This window comes from Chinchilla lanigera, unplaced genomic scaffold (assembly GCF_000276665.1).
Source record: "Chinchilla lanigera isolate Chin_1 unplaced genomic scaffold, ChiLan1.0 scaffold00041, whole genome shotgun sequence".
Lineage (NCBI taxonomy): Eukaryota > Metazoa > Chordata > Mammalia > Rodentia > Chinchillidae > Chinchilla > Chinchilla lanigera.
This window is the reverse complement of record NW_004955442.1, coordinates 5,850,696-5,868,547: the sequence shown is the minus strand read 5'-3', so window position 1 is coordinate 5,868,547 and position 17,852 is coordinate 5,850,696. Positions and strand designations below refer to the sequence as shown.

Sequence of the window (17,852 nt, the reverse complement as noted above, 5' to 3'; positions counted from 1 at the left end):
AAACTTGAGGCTTTTATAGGTAAATAGATGCAACTAGAGACCATATTCATAAGTGAAATAAATCAGACTTGCATATGTAAACATTGTATTGTCTCCCTAGTGTAAGAAACTGAAAGAGTAAATAAGATCCACAATGTACAATGGCTATTGTTTTTTTTTTTTTATTTTTTTTTATTTTTGAGACAGGGTCTCACTGTGCTATTCAGCCTGGCCCTGAGCTCACTTTGTAGCCCAAGCTGGTCTTGAACTTGCAATAATCATCCAGCCTCAGCCTTCCCAGTGCTGGGATTACAGGTATGTGCCACCACGCCCAGCCCATTAGATATTGTTAAAGGGAAAAAAAAACTGCTCAAAAGGAAAGAACAACTGGGATGGGGGAAAGAGGAAAAGAAGGAAGGGAAAAGTATATATATATATATTTATATCTCAGAATGATAGCTAAGATTATTATACTACTAATTCTACTAGTTCATTAAAAAGAACATTTTGTGCTTATATTGTTTGATTAATTTGCATGCTGGTATCTTGTAATCTGAGCAGCTACTTTGAAGATAACAATATGCATTTGCATATTGTTAAATGGTTAATATATTAACCATTGTTAATTTCCTATTATCTTGTTTCTTAATTCCATGTGCATTTTCAAGATAGTGTTTTTGGTAGTCAGTGTTAAGTATCCCCAGCTATCCATCTACCAGGTATGGAGTATTATGGTATGTGTTGGTTTGGGGCTTATTTTTGCAAGGGGAACAATATAATACAGGACACATACTTTATATGATTATTTATAATAGTCACCCAAAGAATGATATACAGAAGACTGCAGGAAATCTGTCCACACACTAAGACCAAGGAATCCAGCAGAGGGCCTGGATCCTGCAACAATGTCCTACATGAGTCCAGCTGAATACCTAGAGCTCATAACAATGCCTCCCACGAATCCAACTGGAGGCCCAGAGCCCATGACAGTGTCTCACGCAGGCTTGTTTCATGGATCTGCTGGGAGGCCCAAAGGTCAGTGGTGGAATCTACAAAGTCTGTGCCAGTGGGATGAAGGACCTGTACTAGCAGGCTGAGGGATCTGCTCTGGAGCCAGGAAGTGATGCTCAGAAGAACCAGAGCTCCCCCAAAAGGTACCACAGCCGTCCTCGACAACAGTGATATCCCGAGCTCCTTTGATGATCAGGATGGCCGAGTTTCCATCAGGGAAGCCAACGCAGCAAGCTTTTCCAGGAGGCCAGCAGTGTACCATCTTCCCCCTCTGGAACCAGGAAGCAATGCTCAAAGTGAGGAGCAGAGCTCCCCCAAAGTGAACCGAAGCCATTCTCAGTGCCAGCGAGGTCCGGAGCTCCTCGGAGGATGAAGACAGCCAAGTTCATCAGGAAAGCCAGCTCCCCACAGCCTCTCTCAGCTCCCAACAGCCTCTCTCAGCTCCCAACAGCCTTTCTCTGCTCCCCACAGCTTCTACCAGCTCCCAACAGCATTTCTCAGCTCCCAACAGCCTCCTTCTTCTCCAGGTCTGCTTCTTATGCTGCTGGCAACAGTGTTCAGGTGGGCCTCCCACACCCAGCACCACACTCACTCAGTTCAGCTGGAGTTATAAGGTGACCACCAGTTATCAATCTACTACATGGTACTTGTTACCTAGCTTGTGTTTGGGTTAGAATATGTGCTTAGTTATGTCCATTGAGCTGTGAGAATTTAAAAGCTGATGTAAAACCCATTAGAACTTTTGTTCTCTTTGCTGTGACAATGGACAATGCTGTGATTAGTAGCTGCTCATCAGAGAAGGTGACATGGAGTAAAGCTCCAAGGCAAATTGGATGGATACCTAGAGTAAGTGAGAAATCACACATACAGCATTGGTTTACCTTGGGGTTATTTATTAAGCAGCGTAACTTATCTTATCCTTACTGAAGGGACTGTATGCTAGTATGCATACATGCAGACGTAAATATACAGATTGGCAATAGTCTGTACAGTTTGTGTTTTTTTTTCTGGTACCAGGAATCGAACTCACAACCTTGCGCTTGCCAGACAGGTGCTGTGCCACTGAGCTAAATCCCCAGCCCCAAGTACAGTTTGCAGTTTTTCTGGGGGGGGGGGCGGGATTGTTGTTAAGAAATATATTTAATATTCCAAAGTTGTTGGTTGGGCATCTGCTGTGTCTTGGTACTTTCCCAGATGTTGATACTGTGTCAATAAAAATGTTAAAAAGCTTATCATTTATATCAATATTCACTCACATTGACACATGTATATTTACAGTATTATTTTTAAGACTTTCCTATTATTCTATTGTATAGATGTATGATAGTTTCTGTTTATAACTATTTGGTTGTTGCCAGTTTGTTTCTTGTAGAAAACAAGGCTATAGTAGCTCTCCGAATGCCATATTTTGAGCTCTGTGTATCACAAGCGAACTTTTGGACAGATCTTAATTTACTTAGCAACGCTGCTACAATTGGACACATGGACCATTTCCTTTTTTCCCTCCTATTATCCATGTACTGGTTTTTTAAAGCCTTTGGAATAGTTGAGGATTATTTTTTTTTTAAGGCAAAGAGTCCAGAATGGTATGACTGGGGTCAAGGGAAATGGGCATTTTTAAGGCTATTGATACCTGCTGGCATGATTCTCTTTCACAGGCTCTCTTCAGGGCTTATGCTGGGCACTTTGGTTGCTTTGTACATGAAAAATAAGAGACCATCCATCTTCAAGGCCATCTGCATGACCAGGAAAACCCAGCCATAAATGCTCCTTTTGTAAAGGTGGGCAGACTAGTTTGCTGTTTTGCTCTTTTTGTTATAGTAGTCAGCGTTTTGCTTTCTTGTCTAGACATTGATATATTGCTTTGTTTTCCGATGGAGTTGTTATAACAAACTCTTCTCCATGTGTGACTACTTACCTGACCTGCTCTTGAACCTTGGGGGCTTCCCTGGTAAATTCTCAACACTGCTCTCCAAAATAATGGCTTTGTTTTCTTTACCTTTGCCCCTCAACTTCCTGTAGTATACCCACCACTTCCCTGCATCTGTCTGACCTTCCCCATCTCTCCCTGCTTCCAGTGATGATGGGACAGATGGTGACACCACAGACACCTGTCCCCTGTGCATTGCACCCATCTCCCAGGCTACTCTGGAGGTAGTACTTCTCCCCTCCCTGCTCTGCCATCTCCGTTAGCACACAGTGGTGGGCAGAGTTTTATTACAGCAGTGGCTTCCCCTCTAAAGTATCTGGTTTTCCTTTCTGTACAGAAAATAAGAAAAGATTCAAGGAGCAGCATCTTGCCAGATTTTCTAATGGACTTCAGGCCCCTCTGAAGTGCTGTGCCCTGCGGCTGTCCCATTCTGCTGGACAATTTGCCTGGCGGACAAAGCAGCTTCTGGCCATATTGGGCCCTCACCCTGTGAAGCTGTGAATAATTTTTTAGTGGTTACTCTATTTTGGCCCCCCCCAGCGTTGTTGCTAATGCCCTATTCAGCATTCCTATTGTGCATAATAAACTGGAATGATGAAATTTTATTGTCTCACTCTTTAGACAGTGTTGGAACAGACAGAACCTCAATTTAGATTGAAGAATAGAGAGCATGTCTCCTAGTTGGAACATTTCTTCATTCTGTCTATAAAAATTATTGCATGTCTCCTTCATGTGAGGCACTGCTTTGGGGGTTTGGCATGCATAAGTGAGCATAGTAAAGACACCCTCCCTCAGGGAGCTTCCATTCTGGCAGGAGAACTCAGACAAATATAAAAAAAATACTATACTGATACGGGGAGAAGATTGAGCAGAGCAGGACAGCAGAGAAGGCATGCAGCATTCTTAAATTGGATGGTTGGAGTAGTCCTCAATGAGAGGTAAAATTTCAGCAAAGCACTGGAAAAGGTGAACATTAGCTTGGAGACATTTGAGGGAAGAATGTCCCAGCAGAGAGAACAGCTCTGAGGGAGCACGGAGGCACATGTGTGCTGCGCCAGTCAAGGGAGCAGTGTGGAGGAGCCGATGGACAAGAGGAGGAACAGATGGGGGGTGGGAGCACACCATCACGTGAAGGCTGTTTGTGCCACTGCACGAGATTTGACTCAACCTTGAGGGAAATGGGGAGCCACTGCAGGGTTCTGAGCAAGGAGTGACGTGATTTGTCTTACATTTTGAAAGGTTTGCTCCAACTGCTGTGTTGAGAATTGACTAGAGAGAGGAAAGGAGAGAAGCCAGGAGCCCTGTTATGAGGAAATTGCAGAAATCCAGGCGAGCATTGATGATGTTTCAAACTCGGATGCTAAAAGTGGATACAGTGAGAAGTGTTTGGATTCTGAGTCTATTTTGAAAACTCAAGTAAAGTCAGCATGGTTTTCTGATCGCTTATATCCAGCCAAGAAAAAAAGGGAGAGTTCTGAGAGTCCAGCGCTACTGGAAGAGGGTGAGGTGGGAGTGACGGTGGGACAGTCAGTTTTCTGGGGAACGACCAGGCTCAGGGTAGAGCATGTAGCATCTGAGTAGCCTGCCTGGCATCCAGGGCCGATGTTGGCAGGCAGTGGAGTAGATGCATCTGGAATCCAGCAGAGATGCCTGGCTTTACTATCCATCAAACGCTCAGTTTTTCCTTCATCTATTTTTTAGGAGTCAAATTTCCTATTATTCGAAGCTTATGAACCACCTTTAAAAATTTGTCAGTTTTTCTATGTATCTGTGATCAATAATAATTGATATTCAGAATGGTGAACCTGTGATCCATAACATCCTCAAATAGCTTCTGACTTATCTGCTGGGATAAGAAGTCCTTTTGTTTTAGTTTATATTTGTCTTTTGTTGATCTTTTCACATATGGTGACATGACCCAAAGAATAGTTATATATTTTTAATTATATTTTTATTTTATACATAGTAATTGCACATTCTTATGGGTTGTTGTGTAGCAATTCAATGCATACACCAATGTGTATCGATCAGACCAGGGTCGTTGGCATATTACCCCATCACTTCAGGCGTTTAGAATTTCTTTTTGTTGGGAATATTCAAAATTCACAAAGGGTATCTACTCACCATTTTCTTCTCCAGTTCCATCTATATAGAAAAAGGAACATGCTTAGAACCAAACAGACCTGGGCTAGTATCTCAGTGCTAACACTTTTCCACTGTGAAGAATAATTTAAAATTTCCTAGTCCCATAATCTTCACTGTAACATAGGGACATTTATACCTGTTTCAGAGGGATACCAGGGAAAATTCTTAAGCTGGGTGTGGTGGGCATGCCTGTAATCCCAGCACTCGGGAGGCTGAGGCAGGAAGATCCTTGTGAGTTTGAGGCCAGCCTAGGCTACAAAGTGAGCTCAAGGCCAGCGTGAACTCCATAGCAAGATCCTGTCTCAAAAAGACAAAAAAAGAAGGAAAGAAAGAAGAGAAAATTCTTTACCTGATCCTTTATAATCATTATCACTGCTATTTGTGTATTGTGCATAAGGCAGAGGCCTGCTTAACCTATTTATTCCACCTGCTTCTCCTCACCCACCAGCAGAATGCTGTGTACATAGTAGGTGCTGAATAAATATTTACTGAGTCATCACATGACTGTCACCTTCATGGGGAACTCTTTCTCTCCTCAACTCTTCTGCTTCGTATTTGCTTCCACAGCCTACATTACTAGGTGGCATAACATGTTTTCTGTTTTGTTCCACCTCTCCAGCGAAATGTAAGCTCCAAGAAAGTAAAAATCAGTGTCTATTCAATACTTTTAGGTTTAGTGCTTATTACAGTTTCTGGTCATGGTAGAACCTCGCCAGCTAGTTATTGAGCAAATGAGAAGTGAATAATTGATGTACACAAACAAACCAAATCTATTATTTTACATACAAAGTAAAACTTCAGAGACCATAAGCCAAATCACCTGACAAACCTGCCATCCCAAAGATGATGGACCTGACATTATTTCCAGCAGTAAAGTTTTACAAATTATTTGATTTTTCTGGCTCAGTGTGGCCTTCAACCATTTATCTGAAAGCCCCATAATACATTCTTTGAATTACTCTGAAAGAAGAGACATGAAGGCTAAAATGATGAGTTAAAGACTTGGTTAAACTATGCTCTTATCCAGCTTTTGTGCTGATAGTGTTTCAGCATGTGTGTATGGTTCTCCTGGGGACCGATTTGATGAGTGCTCTCTCTTTTCCTCCCAGATCATCGGTGAAAACTACAGACCTGCCCTTTGGTGACATCACCTCCTTTCAGGGCAGCAGCCACCTGCCAGACCTTCATAATCAAGCGACTGCCTTGTCCTGGCAGTAGTGTGTCACCCACCCCTGAAGCAGCAATATTTAATAACATGAGGAATACAAAGACTGGCTGGGTGACTCACTGTTCTGAGTGACCAGCCAAATTGAAATCTTCTTAACCAAAAGGCCTTGAAATACAGGAATAGAAGCAGGTTCCTTTAATCTCTAGTTTTAGTGAGCACGCTATGCATTTTTCAGGGACAATGCTTGCTCTGTCTTCTTCCAATTGGATGTCTTAAAACACCTCCAAGTGTTTGGATTGAGTCTAAGTTAGCTTTGAAATGGTTCTTAACCCAGCATTCTGCAAAGCTCAAGTCTTTGCATATCACCTTCTCTAGCTTCTTTGCCCTTTCTGAATTATTATTTTTTAGCTGTATTATGTTTTATTTTCTTGTTTTCTTCACTGTGGCCAATTTTTGTTACCTCTGCTTGAAAGGAAGATATATCTCACTGCTCATGGCTTTGGTAAACTAATATTTCCTGCCACAGAGAGACCTGGGTAAAATTAGAGGGGAAAACAAAATAATACCAGTGCATGTCAGTATAAGCTTCTGCTGTCTGCTAAGAACCCTTAAGGCTGGAACTTGAGACCATTTTCATAGAGAAAGAGAGTGAAAAATGGTAGGTGGTAAAGAGATAGTAAATGCCAATGGTGGCTTTCTTTTAGAAGTGGTAAAGTAAGCCAGGTGTGGTGGAGCACGCCTGTAGTCCCAGCATTCAGGAAGCTGAAGCAGGAGGATTGCTGGGAGTTCGAGACCAGCCTGGGCTCCAAAGTGAGCTCAAGGCCAGCCTGAACTGCGCAGCAAGACCCTGTCTCAAAAAAAAAGGAAAAAAAAAAAAAAAAAAAAAAAGAAGTAGTGAAGTGAATTGAAAAGAGAATTTGGATGAGGGAGCATCTTTGTGGTGATCTGTTGTATATCAGGATTGTGTTGGTGGTTACATGGTGCTACCCATAGGATAAAATTGCACTGAACTGGAGTAAGGTAAGGGTAGGGAGTAAGGGAGGGAAGGGGAGAAAGAGAGAGAGAGAGAGAAAGGGAGATGGAATTTGAATAAAATCTGTAGTTGAGTTAAAAATATTGTACCAAGGTCAATTTACTGATTTTAATATGGCACTACAGTTATATAAGACGTCACCACTGAGCTGGGTGAAGGATACATAAGACTTTCTGCGTTACTTTTTGCAGCAACTTCCTATCAGTCCATATGATTTTGAAATAACAAGGAGAGGAATGCTGTCCCTCCTCTGTGGGCTGCATCCGCACATCACCTAATGTCAACATGTGCATTGTTGTTTTTGCACAAAGACTGGTTTATTATTTTGTGGAGATAAACACTTAAGAAGATTATTTATCAAGCTGTGGACCCCTAAGGGACAGAAAGTAGCATTCTAAGGGTTAAAATACAGCACTGTGGTCAGGAGTCTGGTCAGCATTTGAAGTGAATCTCAAATCATTCCACTAGTAGAAAGGCCTTAGGCAACAGTCTTAACCTCTTAGAGCCTGTTTTTTTTGGGTGAAAAGCAAAGATAATAAGAACATGATACTCTTCTCATACAGCTTATGAGGGGACTGTGTGAAGTAATTCAGGTAAAGAACTTAGCACCCTGCAAGTGCTCAACAATTATTTATTTGTCTTATCTCTCTTCTCATCTTTCCCACATTTTTCCTCTTATCATCATCATTCTACTGAGTTGTATTGTCTCTCAAAACAGTATGTTCAAGTTCCAGCCCCCGGCACCTATGGGTCTGACTTTGCTGGGAAACAGGGACTTTGCCGATGTAATCAAACAAGATGAGGTCGTGCTGGATTAGAATATGACTGGCTGGTGCCTTTATAAGAGAAAGGAGAAGGAGACGGGGACAAGGGAAGGTGCACAGGAAAAATCACTCGCAGTTATGAAAGAGACCTCTCCCTTCCACCACGGGAGGACGCAGCATGAAGGAGCCACCTGCGGACCAGAAAGTGAGCCCTCATGTGAGTCTGCCAGGGCTTTGACCTTGGCCATTCCCATGTCCAGAAAAGTGAGAAATAAATTTCTGTTGTTTATAAACCCAGTGTATGATATTTTGTTACAGTGGCCCGAATAGACTAAGGCACACAGAGCATAACTGACTTGCTCTAAGTTATAGAATAAAAACGATGTCATAGCTGGAATTATAACTCAGTTCTCTCTACTAGTACATTTTAAAAACAATAATCATTGAGTCTTGGGATTTTAACTTTCAGGTTCTCAGAGTCCATCTATACAGACTCTTCCTGAGGAAACTGACATCCATGAAAGGTAATTTTCTAAAGCCGCAAAGCAAGCTATTTTATTTTCCCTACAAATTACCCAGCAACCAATGTAAAATAGTGTATTATGCTGCCCCTAGTGGCAGAGATGTGCAATATACACTATCATAGCATAGATAAACCTACATTTCTTTTTAAAGACGTAAGATAGTTTATTTTATAACATGGATATTTCTCAAGGTAGATTTCTTAACAAAAATAATAATCCACCCACTGCACAGCTTCTCAGAGGGAGAGTAAGGTTAATGTCTTAGTATATTAGATTTAGGTTTATAATTACTGTAACTTTGCTTTGGAACATTAATCACTGATAGCAAAATATTTCTTTTAGCTGATTTATACATATATATATATTTTGCGGGGTTAATGCAACATTATTGCATATTTAGAAGTAATAATTTTTCTATTGGATTTTGATACACAGCATAATATACTTAAATGAACCAAAAGTAATATTTCTCCCAACAAAGACTATTTTAAAATTACTTTGAGGTCATGTACAATGAAACATATTTAGAGTTCCCCCCAAAGATGTAATTACAGATTTGAGATACTCCTTATATACCCACATAACTTATGTGCCAGCAAAGATACTTGTAACCCAGAAAAACTGTTTTAAAAATGTCTCAATGGGAATCTTTTGTTCTTTTTTCTTTTAAATCATCTTGCCCTTAGCCTCTTAGTCAATGCTTATATAAATTTCAGCAAAATGGATTGGCAAACAGGTACTTAAACCCAGACTGAGAAGTACAGTTAATCCAGACATACCTACAAGTAATCTACTTTTGGGGAATGAGGAAATAGAAAAGATTTAAGGAGTTACTTTTCTGGAAAATCAGAAAGTACTCATTATCTCTGGTCTTTCCAGTGAAAGCAAGTTTATCAAGACTGTGAGATCATATATTCAGAAAACGGCTTCAGAGACAAGCACATCCAGCTCACATCAAATCCTACTCTCAGAAGTAGCAGGAAGATACTCTTGGGCCAAAGGGAAGGAAGAACCATTTCATGTGGATGCTGTCACGTTTACCTTTCTCCAAGAAGAGGAAGGCCGAGGAAACCAAAATTTCTATGCGAGGCAGGTACTTTAAATACTTTATTTAAAAAAATCCTAGCACCACATCTGAGAAAGATGCCAACTGCATTTTGAAGCTCAAAGAGGCTCATCTCTCCATGGTTTCATCTTGTTAACTAACTAGCATTTACTGAGTACTCTTTCTGTGCCAAGACCTGTATGATTTATGTGTATTGTTTCACTTAGACTTCAAGACCTGGATGGTATCATTTATATTTCACAGATAAGGAAGGTGAGGCTAGGAAAATGCTGATACTTGTGCAATTTGGAGGGAGGGGGACAATAAATAAATGCTCCTGAAACAAATTTAAAATCAAGAGACAGCTGCTGGAAACGTGAAGGTCAAATTGCTATGCAGAAAATTTGGTGGCCAAGTGCAATGCACAAGTAACTTGGTGCCATTTACAAAATTTGAAAACTGAGTTGCCAGGAGAATCACTTACCACTCCACAAGCATTTCCTGTGCACCCGTTAGGTTGGTATTAGGTTCGGAGGTATTGTAGGTTGCAAACAATGCATGGACCCCTCCCATCTCTCTAGTCACATCTCTCTGTGATGTGGCTTTTTCCTTCCACAGTACATGTTCCAGGTCAGAAGTCTGAGCAGAGGAAATGGAATTTGAACTGCAATCTACGTGACTCTGAAGCCCAGATGCTTGTCTACCATACAGTCCTGTCCTTATTCTTTCTCTATTTTTTGGAGAAATACCAGGAAAATAGAGAAGTCATAAAAACAAGTATCAGCTGGTGTCATAGTTCACACCTATAATCCCAGCACTCTGGAGGCTGAAGCAGGAAGATTGAAAGTTCAAGCCGAGCTTGGGCAATTAAGTCACTTAGCAAGACCCTGTCTTGGAAAAAAATAAAAGCTAAGCACTGGGGATTTAGTTCAGTGTGAAGGTTAATTCCTGGATTCAATTCCCAGTGCTGCAAAACAAAATCAAAATCAAAAGTCCTTCATTTAAATTTTCATTACCAAGAGGGGCTTCTGACTATTGTCATTACCTGGTTAACTAAGGTCTTTTTATGTTAATCCTTAGAAATGAAAATCAATTGAAAAATGGTTCTCTGCCTGACTTAGTAAATGTGATCAGGCCTCTTAATTGCAAGGGACAGGAGTCCAATCCCAACCAGTTTTAATAGAAGGCTACATGTATTAGAGGGATTCTTGAGAGTTGTACGAAGGAGGAAAGTTTGAGTCAAAGTGGGCAAATTATAGAGCAGAGAGGCTGTTGGTATGCTCCCCCTGGAAGAGTTCAGGAAGCTTGATTTGCCAGAACAGCTGGGGCATCCCAGGATAATGTTCATGTATTACTTCCTTATTGCTGCAATGACAAGCAACACAATCATTGTGGCCTAAAGCCACACTAATATATCATTTTATGGCTTTGGAGGCTCTGAGTCTGAGACAGTTCTCACTGGGCTAAAATCCATATGTCGAGGTGGGGCATGTGGTATGTTTCATAAAGAGGCCCCGTGAGATAATCCACTTTCTTGCCTTTCCCATTTTGGAGGCCTTTGCATTCCTTGGTTTTGGACCCCAGTCCTCCATCTTTCACTCCAAACCAGCAGTGCTGTATCACTTCTGTTCATTCATTTCACACATCTTCCTCTCATTCTCCTTTTCTGCTGTGCTCTTCCATTCTTAAAGACCTTTGTCCTATTCGCCCATCCCCTATTTTAATGTCAAATGATTAGCAACCGTAATATCTATAAACTTAATTCCCCCTTGCCATATATCATACATAACCTTCAGAAATTAGGGGTGCATTATCCTGCCTCCCATAGAGGGGTACACTTGGATTCTCTCATCAGCAATTCTGACCACAATGGGTGAGGGGTAAATTTCCAAAAGGAAATTGAAAGGTTGGGGGTGGGTGTCAGTAATTCAGCAAAGCAAGAGATTCTAGGTAGATACAACCATCGATAGCTGTCTGCTATAGATTGTTACTGAAGTCAAGTCTTTCTTTGGTGACTGTGATGGTTAATTCTGATTGCCAACTTTTTTGACTTGATTTATTTGATTGTAAAGCATATATCTGGATGGATTATGGGGACATGACCTCAGAGACCCCATCTAGTCTTTGGCTCCTTCCTTTCTGGCACTCGTCCCTTGCTCTCAGCCTCCTGGATGCTGTGAGTTGAGAGCTTTCCTCTGCCATGCCATTCTGCCTTGATGGTTCTGCCTTGAAGCCAGCTGACAGGGACTGAAACTGCCGAAACCATGAACTAAAGTAAACCTTTCTTCTTTAAGTTGTGTATCTTACTCCCACAATGAAAAGCTAGTACAATGATTTATGCTGTTTTGGTATCCAGAGATAAGTCTATGGTTACCATCAATTGGACATAATATAAGTACAAATGAAAGTGGATTTGTACCTGTATAGAACAGGGATAAATATAAGTGAAAGTGGATTTGTATTGGCATGTAAAATACCATGAATTTTATTTTTAAAATCCCTGCGTAAGTTCTTTTTTCCTTTTCTTACAGAGGTGTAGAATTCATAACAATTGTTTTTCCCTTTCTTATAGAGGTGTAGAATTCATAACAATTGTTATTTGAGGGCACTGGTGCATTGAAATTCTATTTTGCTGTGTTGAAGAAAACAAAACACCCTTAGAATAAGTGGTAGTCAGACTTTCTCTGAATTTAAGGCATTAAACTTGCTTTCATCTTTATTAAGGTGGCATCAAAACTTGGTAAAATACTTTATATAAATTCTGGGCTGCTATTTCTATGGAACAACCTCACCCATCTTATTTCATTCCCTGGTAACTATGATTTATGTTTGGTGCACATATTCTTCTAGCTCTTTCTGGCAAGTCATATGTGGGAATATTCTATAAATTTTTTATTTCCTAAACTACATAACAATGCCCTTTATAAGCATTATAAGTCAGGCCATACAGTTCCAACTCATCTTTAAAAAGCTTGGATCATTGCAAGATCTTCCATATATTTTGGGGGAAGTCATAGGTTCAGGTTGCAAAAGCTCAGTTGTGTTCAGATCTTTTAAAAGCTGGCAACTGATTTTAAAACTTGCATGACAGTGGGTAGTCTTCACTGAACATACCTGGAGGCTTGACTCACTCTGCAGACCACTAGCCTGAGAACTCTGAGTGGGTGTGCTTTGGTCTCTAGCTCACGTTCATGGTGTTGGTGTTGGTGGAATCTACCAACATTCCAAATAAGAAGAGGAAAGAGACGAGCAGATAGCTCTTCTCTACCAGATAGCTTCTTAGCCGTGGTGGCATTATTTTTGTTTGCTGTTATCCTGTTCCCTCCTTCTAAGCACACAAGAGGATTGTACTCCTTATCTTCCCGCTCATGGTAGGGCCACATGGTTAGGTCTGGTTAGCAGGCTACGGACAGAAGGGACACATGCCAGTGCCAGGTGAAGGCATTTAGTTGTCATGGGAAACCTTGTAGCCCCATTCTTTTCCTAGCCATCATGGAAGCGAATACTAAAACAGAGCCACCAGCATTTTGGTCCATGAGTGGTGATTTTCTTTTTTTTGTACCAGGAATTGAACTCAGGACCTTATGCTTGCCAGGCAGGTGCTTGTGCCGCTGAACTATATCCCTGGGCCCCATGAGTGATGATTTTAAGTGGAATGTTTCTTTCTTTCTTTCTTTCTTTCTTTCTTTCTTTCTTTCTTTCTTTCTTTTTGGTCTTCTTGAGACAGGGTCTTGCTATGCAGTTTGGGCTGGCCTTGAGCTCACTTTGTAGCCCAGGCTGGTCTCGAACTCACAATGATCCTCCTGCCTCAGCCTCCTGAGTGCTGGGATTACAAATGTGTGCCACCACGCCAGGCCAAGTGAAATGTTTCTAATATTCCTACTGGTTATTTGTATGAGTGAGAAGTAAACCTTGGTTGTTTTGTGATTCTGAGGTCTTGTGGCACTTAAAGTATTTTAATGTAATATAAACTGGCCCATCCTGGCTGACATGGGGTATATTAGTTTTTGATTATAAAAAATTTTCATGAATATAGCAGCTTGGCATTAGTTTAAGATAAAGACCCTTTCACTTGCTCGCCATTCTATAGGTGACAAATCTTGCACAGCCTGGCTGAGGGCTCTGCTAAAGACCACAGGCTGAAATCAAGACATCTATTGGGCTACACCCTACTCCGGAAGTTCAACTCAGGAAAGATTCACTTCCTTGCTGCGTTGGGGCACTGGCAGAATTCATTTCCTTGTGATTGTAGGACTGAGGGCCCTCTTGTCTTGCAAATTGTTGGCCAGGGACCATGCTCAGCTTCTAGAGTCTGTTCTCAGGTTCTTGTGGTGGACCCCCCACCTCAGTAATCAAGAACCACTCTGCTGTGAGTCTCGCTGACTTTCCCTTCTACAAACAGAAAGCTGGGCATGGTGGTGCAGACCTGTAATTCCAGCGTTCAGGAGGTTGAGTCAGGAGGATCACTGCAAGTTAGAGGCCAGCCTGGGCTATGTAGTGAATTCAAGGCCAGCCTGCATGACATAGCAAGACCCTGTGTCAAAAAACAAAACAAAACAAAACAAAACAAAACATAACAAATCAGAGAAAACTCCTTGCTTTTAAGGGTCCTGTGATTAGTTACTACAGTTATTCTCATTCTTCTCAATGCCAGCTCTGGCACCTGGCACAACTTAATTACGGTGATTGATCCCATTGTTTCACAGACTTGAGACTACAGGCTGGGTACCCCAGTGAGGCAGAAAATTTTGGGGACCACATTGAGGTATTAACACATGGGAAGAAAGTAAGAAGGTGAGCAAGTGAGTGAGATGGATAACTTGTTCTATTTCTGCATGGGGAAGAATCTATATACTTATCTGTCCTTTAGTGACTTTGATTCCTTCCCCAAAACTTTGCTGCTATGTAAAAAGCCATTAAATGGGATTTTTTGGGGTTAGTTTTAATGGAAATATTATGACATTCTATTTTAATCCATAACATCTTCATATTTGTCAAAGATAGAAAAGTACAGCAAGTGAAAAACACAATTACATATGTAATAAATAAAACAGAAAATATAGTTTGTGCAGAAGATATAATAGAAAGGAGCTGCCTTTTTCTGCTGAAGGAGAAAGGTGAGACTTCATTGTGGGTGGTGGGCAGTGTCCAAGGGAATCATTCTTTGAAAGTTACCAAAGAATTTCTTCTGAACCATTTTCTTCAGTAATTCCCAAACCACTTGGAGGAGGTGGATTGGTTATCTTACACTCAGATTGTGTGCGTGGGCACACACACACACACACACACACACACACACACACACACACACATGCACAAGCAAAGCTCAGAAGAACAGTTTGGTGGTGAAACCAGCTTTAACATGTTATGAACAGAATACATGTGCAAATTACACAGGAGAGCGATAGTGAACATTACCTGTCCATCCCTTCCTGGGTGTACGTGTGTATAAGGAAAATCTTTTGGCCTCTCAAACACAGCTTACAGTTTGAATTTGTTCCACCTGATCTTTTCTGATTTAAAATAGTTGTGTTGATTAAATCAGAGAGTGTGTCTTTGCCTGAAGCCATAGTGTCAAGCTATCACTTCTCATAGCATATTTATTTATTTAATGTACTTTTGGATGAAAACAACCATTAAAATGGTTGCCCAAAAAGTAGTTAAATTTTCAAAAGCTGTGATGGCAAAAAGTAGACTGAATAGCTAGAATTTTAATGGGGTCCCAGGGTACATGACTTATGTACCCTTTGAAATGGAGATAACAATAGCTGGTTTTGGTTTCTTGTCTACAGTTAAACAAAATTTCTCTTATATTTTTGTAATTTATTTTTATTTTATTTTTTTTGGTACCAGGAATCGAACCAGGATCTTGTACTTGCCAGGTGAGCACTTATGCCACTGAGCTATATCCCCAGCATCAAAATTCCTCTTCTTTGCCACAGAAAAACTGAAGACAAATAAGGAAAAATAATCTAAGGGAGAACATTTAAGATTAAATTAAATCAAAATGACATATTTGGAAGTTATCACTAATTTGAAATTTCTGGAAGAAACAAGTTTAAGAAATTAATACAGAGACTAAAGGGAATATTAATTGTTTATTTGTTTGTCTTTGTTTTGTTTTTGAGATAGGGTCTCACTATGTAGCCCAGGCTGTCCTTGGACTCAGGGCGATCCTCTTGCCTCAGCCTCCCGAGTCTCCCAAGTCCTGGGATTACAGGCTTGATGACTGGTATGAATAGTAATCGGCTTTTATAAATTTTACTTAATTTTTAAATTAAAGAGGCATCAAAGTTAAATGCTATTTTTATATTCTAGGGTGCTATTTCCAGTGCCACAAAAATATAAGGGAAAATACTTTTAAAAATAAGCACAAAGCAATCATGAAGTTCTATACTTTTCTTTAAAATATCTTTTAAGTGTTATTTATTTTATGTTTATATTATGATATTAGATTACTACTTCATAAATACCAGGTAAGGTGCATTTTTAGGATTTTGAATGTACTAGGAAAGTTTGTGAACCTCAGCTTTTCTCTTGTTTTGAGTTAGTTTTCTTTAAAAATCCCTTGGTGTAAGTTTATCTTTGTCTAAAATGGGCAAAAGAATATTTTTAGTAAAGTCTTTTGACAGTTTGAGAAGAGAAAATACAGCTTTGAGTAAATACTACATAAAATATAATCTATTTAATGTAATGTTTATGAAAGACTTTTGGTGTGTCCTCGGTATATCTACAGTTCAAAACTACTTACTTTGCTTTAATTGTGACTTTTTTTGGGTCGGAGGGGCAGTGCTGAAGTTGGAATCCAGGGCCTTGTGCATACCAAGCGGGTGCTTTACCACGGAGCCACACCCTTAGCCTAATTATGGGTCACTTCTTAGTGGCATTATTTCTATATACCATATTTATGGAGAAGTTAGTAGAGTCATTCTCTTAATCTCTTCTCCACAGTCACTGTAGTTTATTGCTGTAGAAATGTTGAACAAAGTAATAGAGAAGTCAGTATTTGATTTTGGTGGGTCTTAGATCTCAGTTGAGGTCAATATCAGTTGTTTCAGGAAAAACTCCTTTATGGATTCCCTTTGAATGGACTATCTATTCATGAGTATTGCATAAGTATCCTGATTCCCCTAAGATTTTGTGAGGTGAAATTCATGTTGATAGTTGTTTTAGGACTATTTCCTCAAAAGCCATGGCAAGTAGGAGGAGGTATTGTGGTAAAAGTGTATAATAGGATAGAGATTAGCTGTAAGAAGCCCTAATAACACTGGTTTAAACAAGGGAAGTATATTCCCTTTTCACATAAATGAAGTTTAGAGGCAGGTAGTCAGGGTTATGGTAATTCTGTGCTTCTTGGTGGGCTCTGGATCATTCCATTCTCAATTATGACTTTCACCTCATTGTCCAAAATGGCTGCTGTTGCTCCAGGCAGCTGGAAGAAGAGAGTGAGGAAGAAGAGACACAATGTACATGGCAGAAACCTCTTAGGAAGTTTCCTTAAAGTTGTTAGCAATTACTTCCTCTAATTTAGTACCTAGAAATTAATTACATGGCCATACCTAATCTCTAGGGCTTGAGATGTGTAATTTTTATTCTGGGTTGCTATATGCCTAGGTAAAAATTTGGCATTTTATTACCCTGGTAAAAGAGAACAGATCCTGGTCTCTGTCACTAGAAGAAAGAGCATAGTCTTTGAAGTTGGATACAAATTTGCCATGAATATTGGCTGGACAGCAAAGTATACCCATTTTATTAACTATAAAAATTACTGGAGCTTCTATTTTGAAATCCAAAAGCAAGTATGATGCCCACAAACTGTTACAGTTGTTTGGTCTGCCTTCCTACCTCCTACCGAGTACACTTATAAAGCAATAAGACTCTGAATCTGGACATATGCATCTTCAAAGAGGTCTTCTATTTTTACTATGATACCTCCAAGAAGTCTAAGTGTCTTTGGGGACAACTCTTTAACAAACTGCTTTCAAAGTCACCTGAATCTCATTAAGTTAGAATCCAATGCGTAACATAGAGTGTTTGTATAGGAAATGTAGACTGAAAGAATGAATACATTTAAAGAAATTCTCATGAATTCTATTAAACAACTGTATAATAAATATTGACCAGATGAAAAAATTTAAAGAAAAATAACTGTGAAGGTTATTTTATTCTTTGTTTTAAAACATAATTTTGAGCAAGTGCAGATCCTGACTTCACTAGCCTTTGAGAAGTAGAAAGACATGAGAAAACAGGGTC

At 40.1% G+C, this 17,852-nt stretch overlaps 1 protein-coding gene across 2 annotated transcripts in view; it reads left to right on the top strand.

Annotated features, from left to right (window-relative positions):
• The first annotated feature begins 7,279 nt into the window (after positions 1–7,279).
• LOC102022332 overlaps positions 7,280–17,852 on the top strand; it is a 35,813-nt gene continuing 25,240 nt past the window's right edge. For both annotated transcript variants that reach the window (XM_013517640.1, XM_005391147.2), the window contains exons 1-3: positions 7,280–8,247; positions 8,500–8,554; positions 9,434–9,647. In XM_013517640.1, the coding sequence (XP_013373094.1) occupies positions 8,088–8,247; positions 8,500–8,554; positions 9,434–9,647 (429 nt within the window). In that variant the 5' untranslated portion in view covers positions 7,280–8,087. The remainder of the gene's footprint in view (positions 8,248–8,499; positions 8,555–9,433; positions 9,648–17,852) is intronic.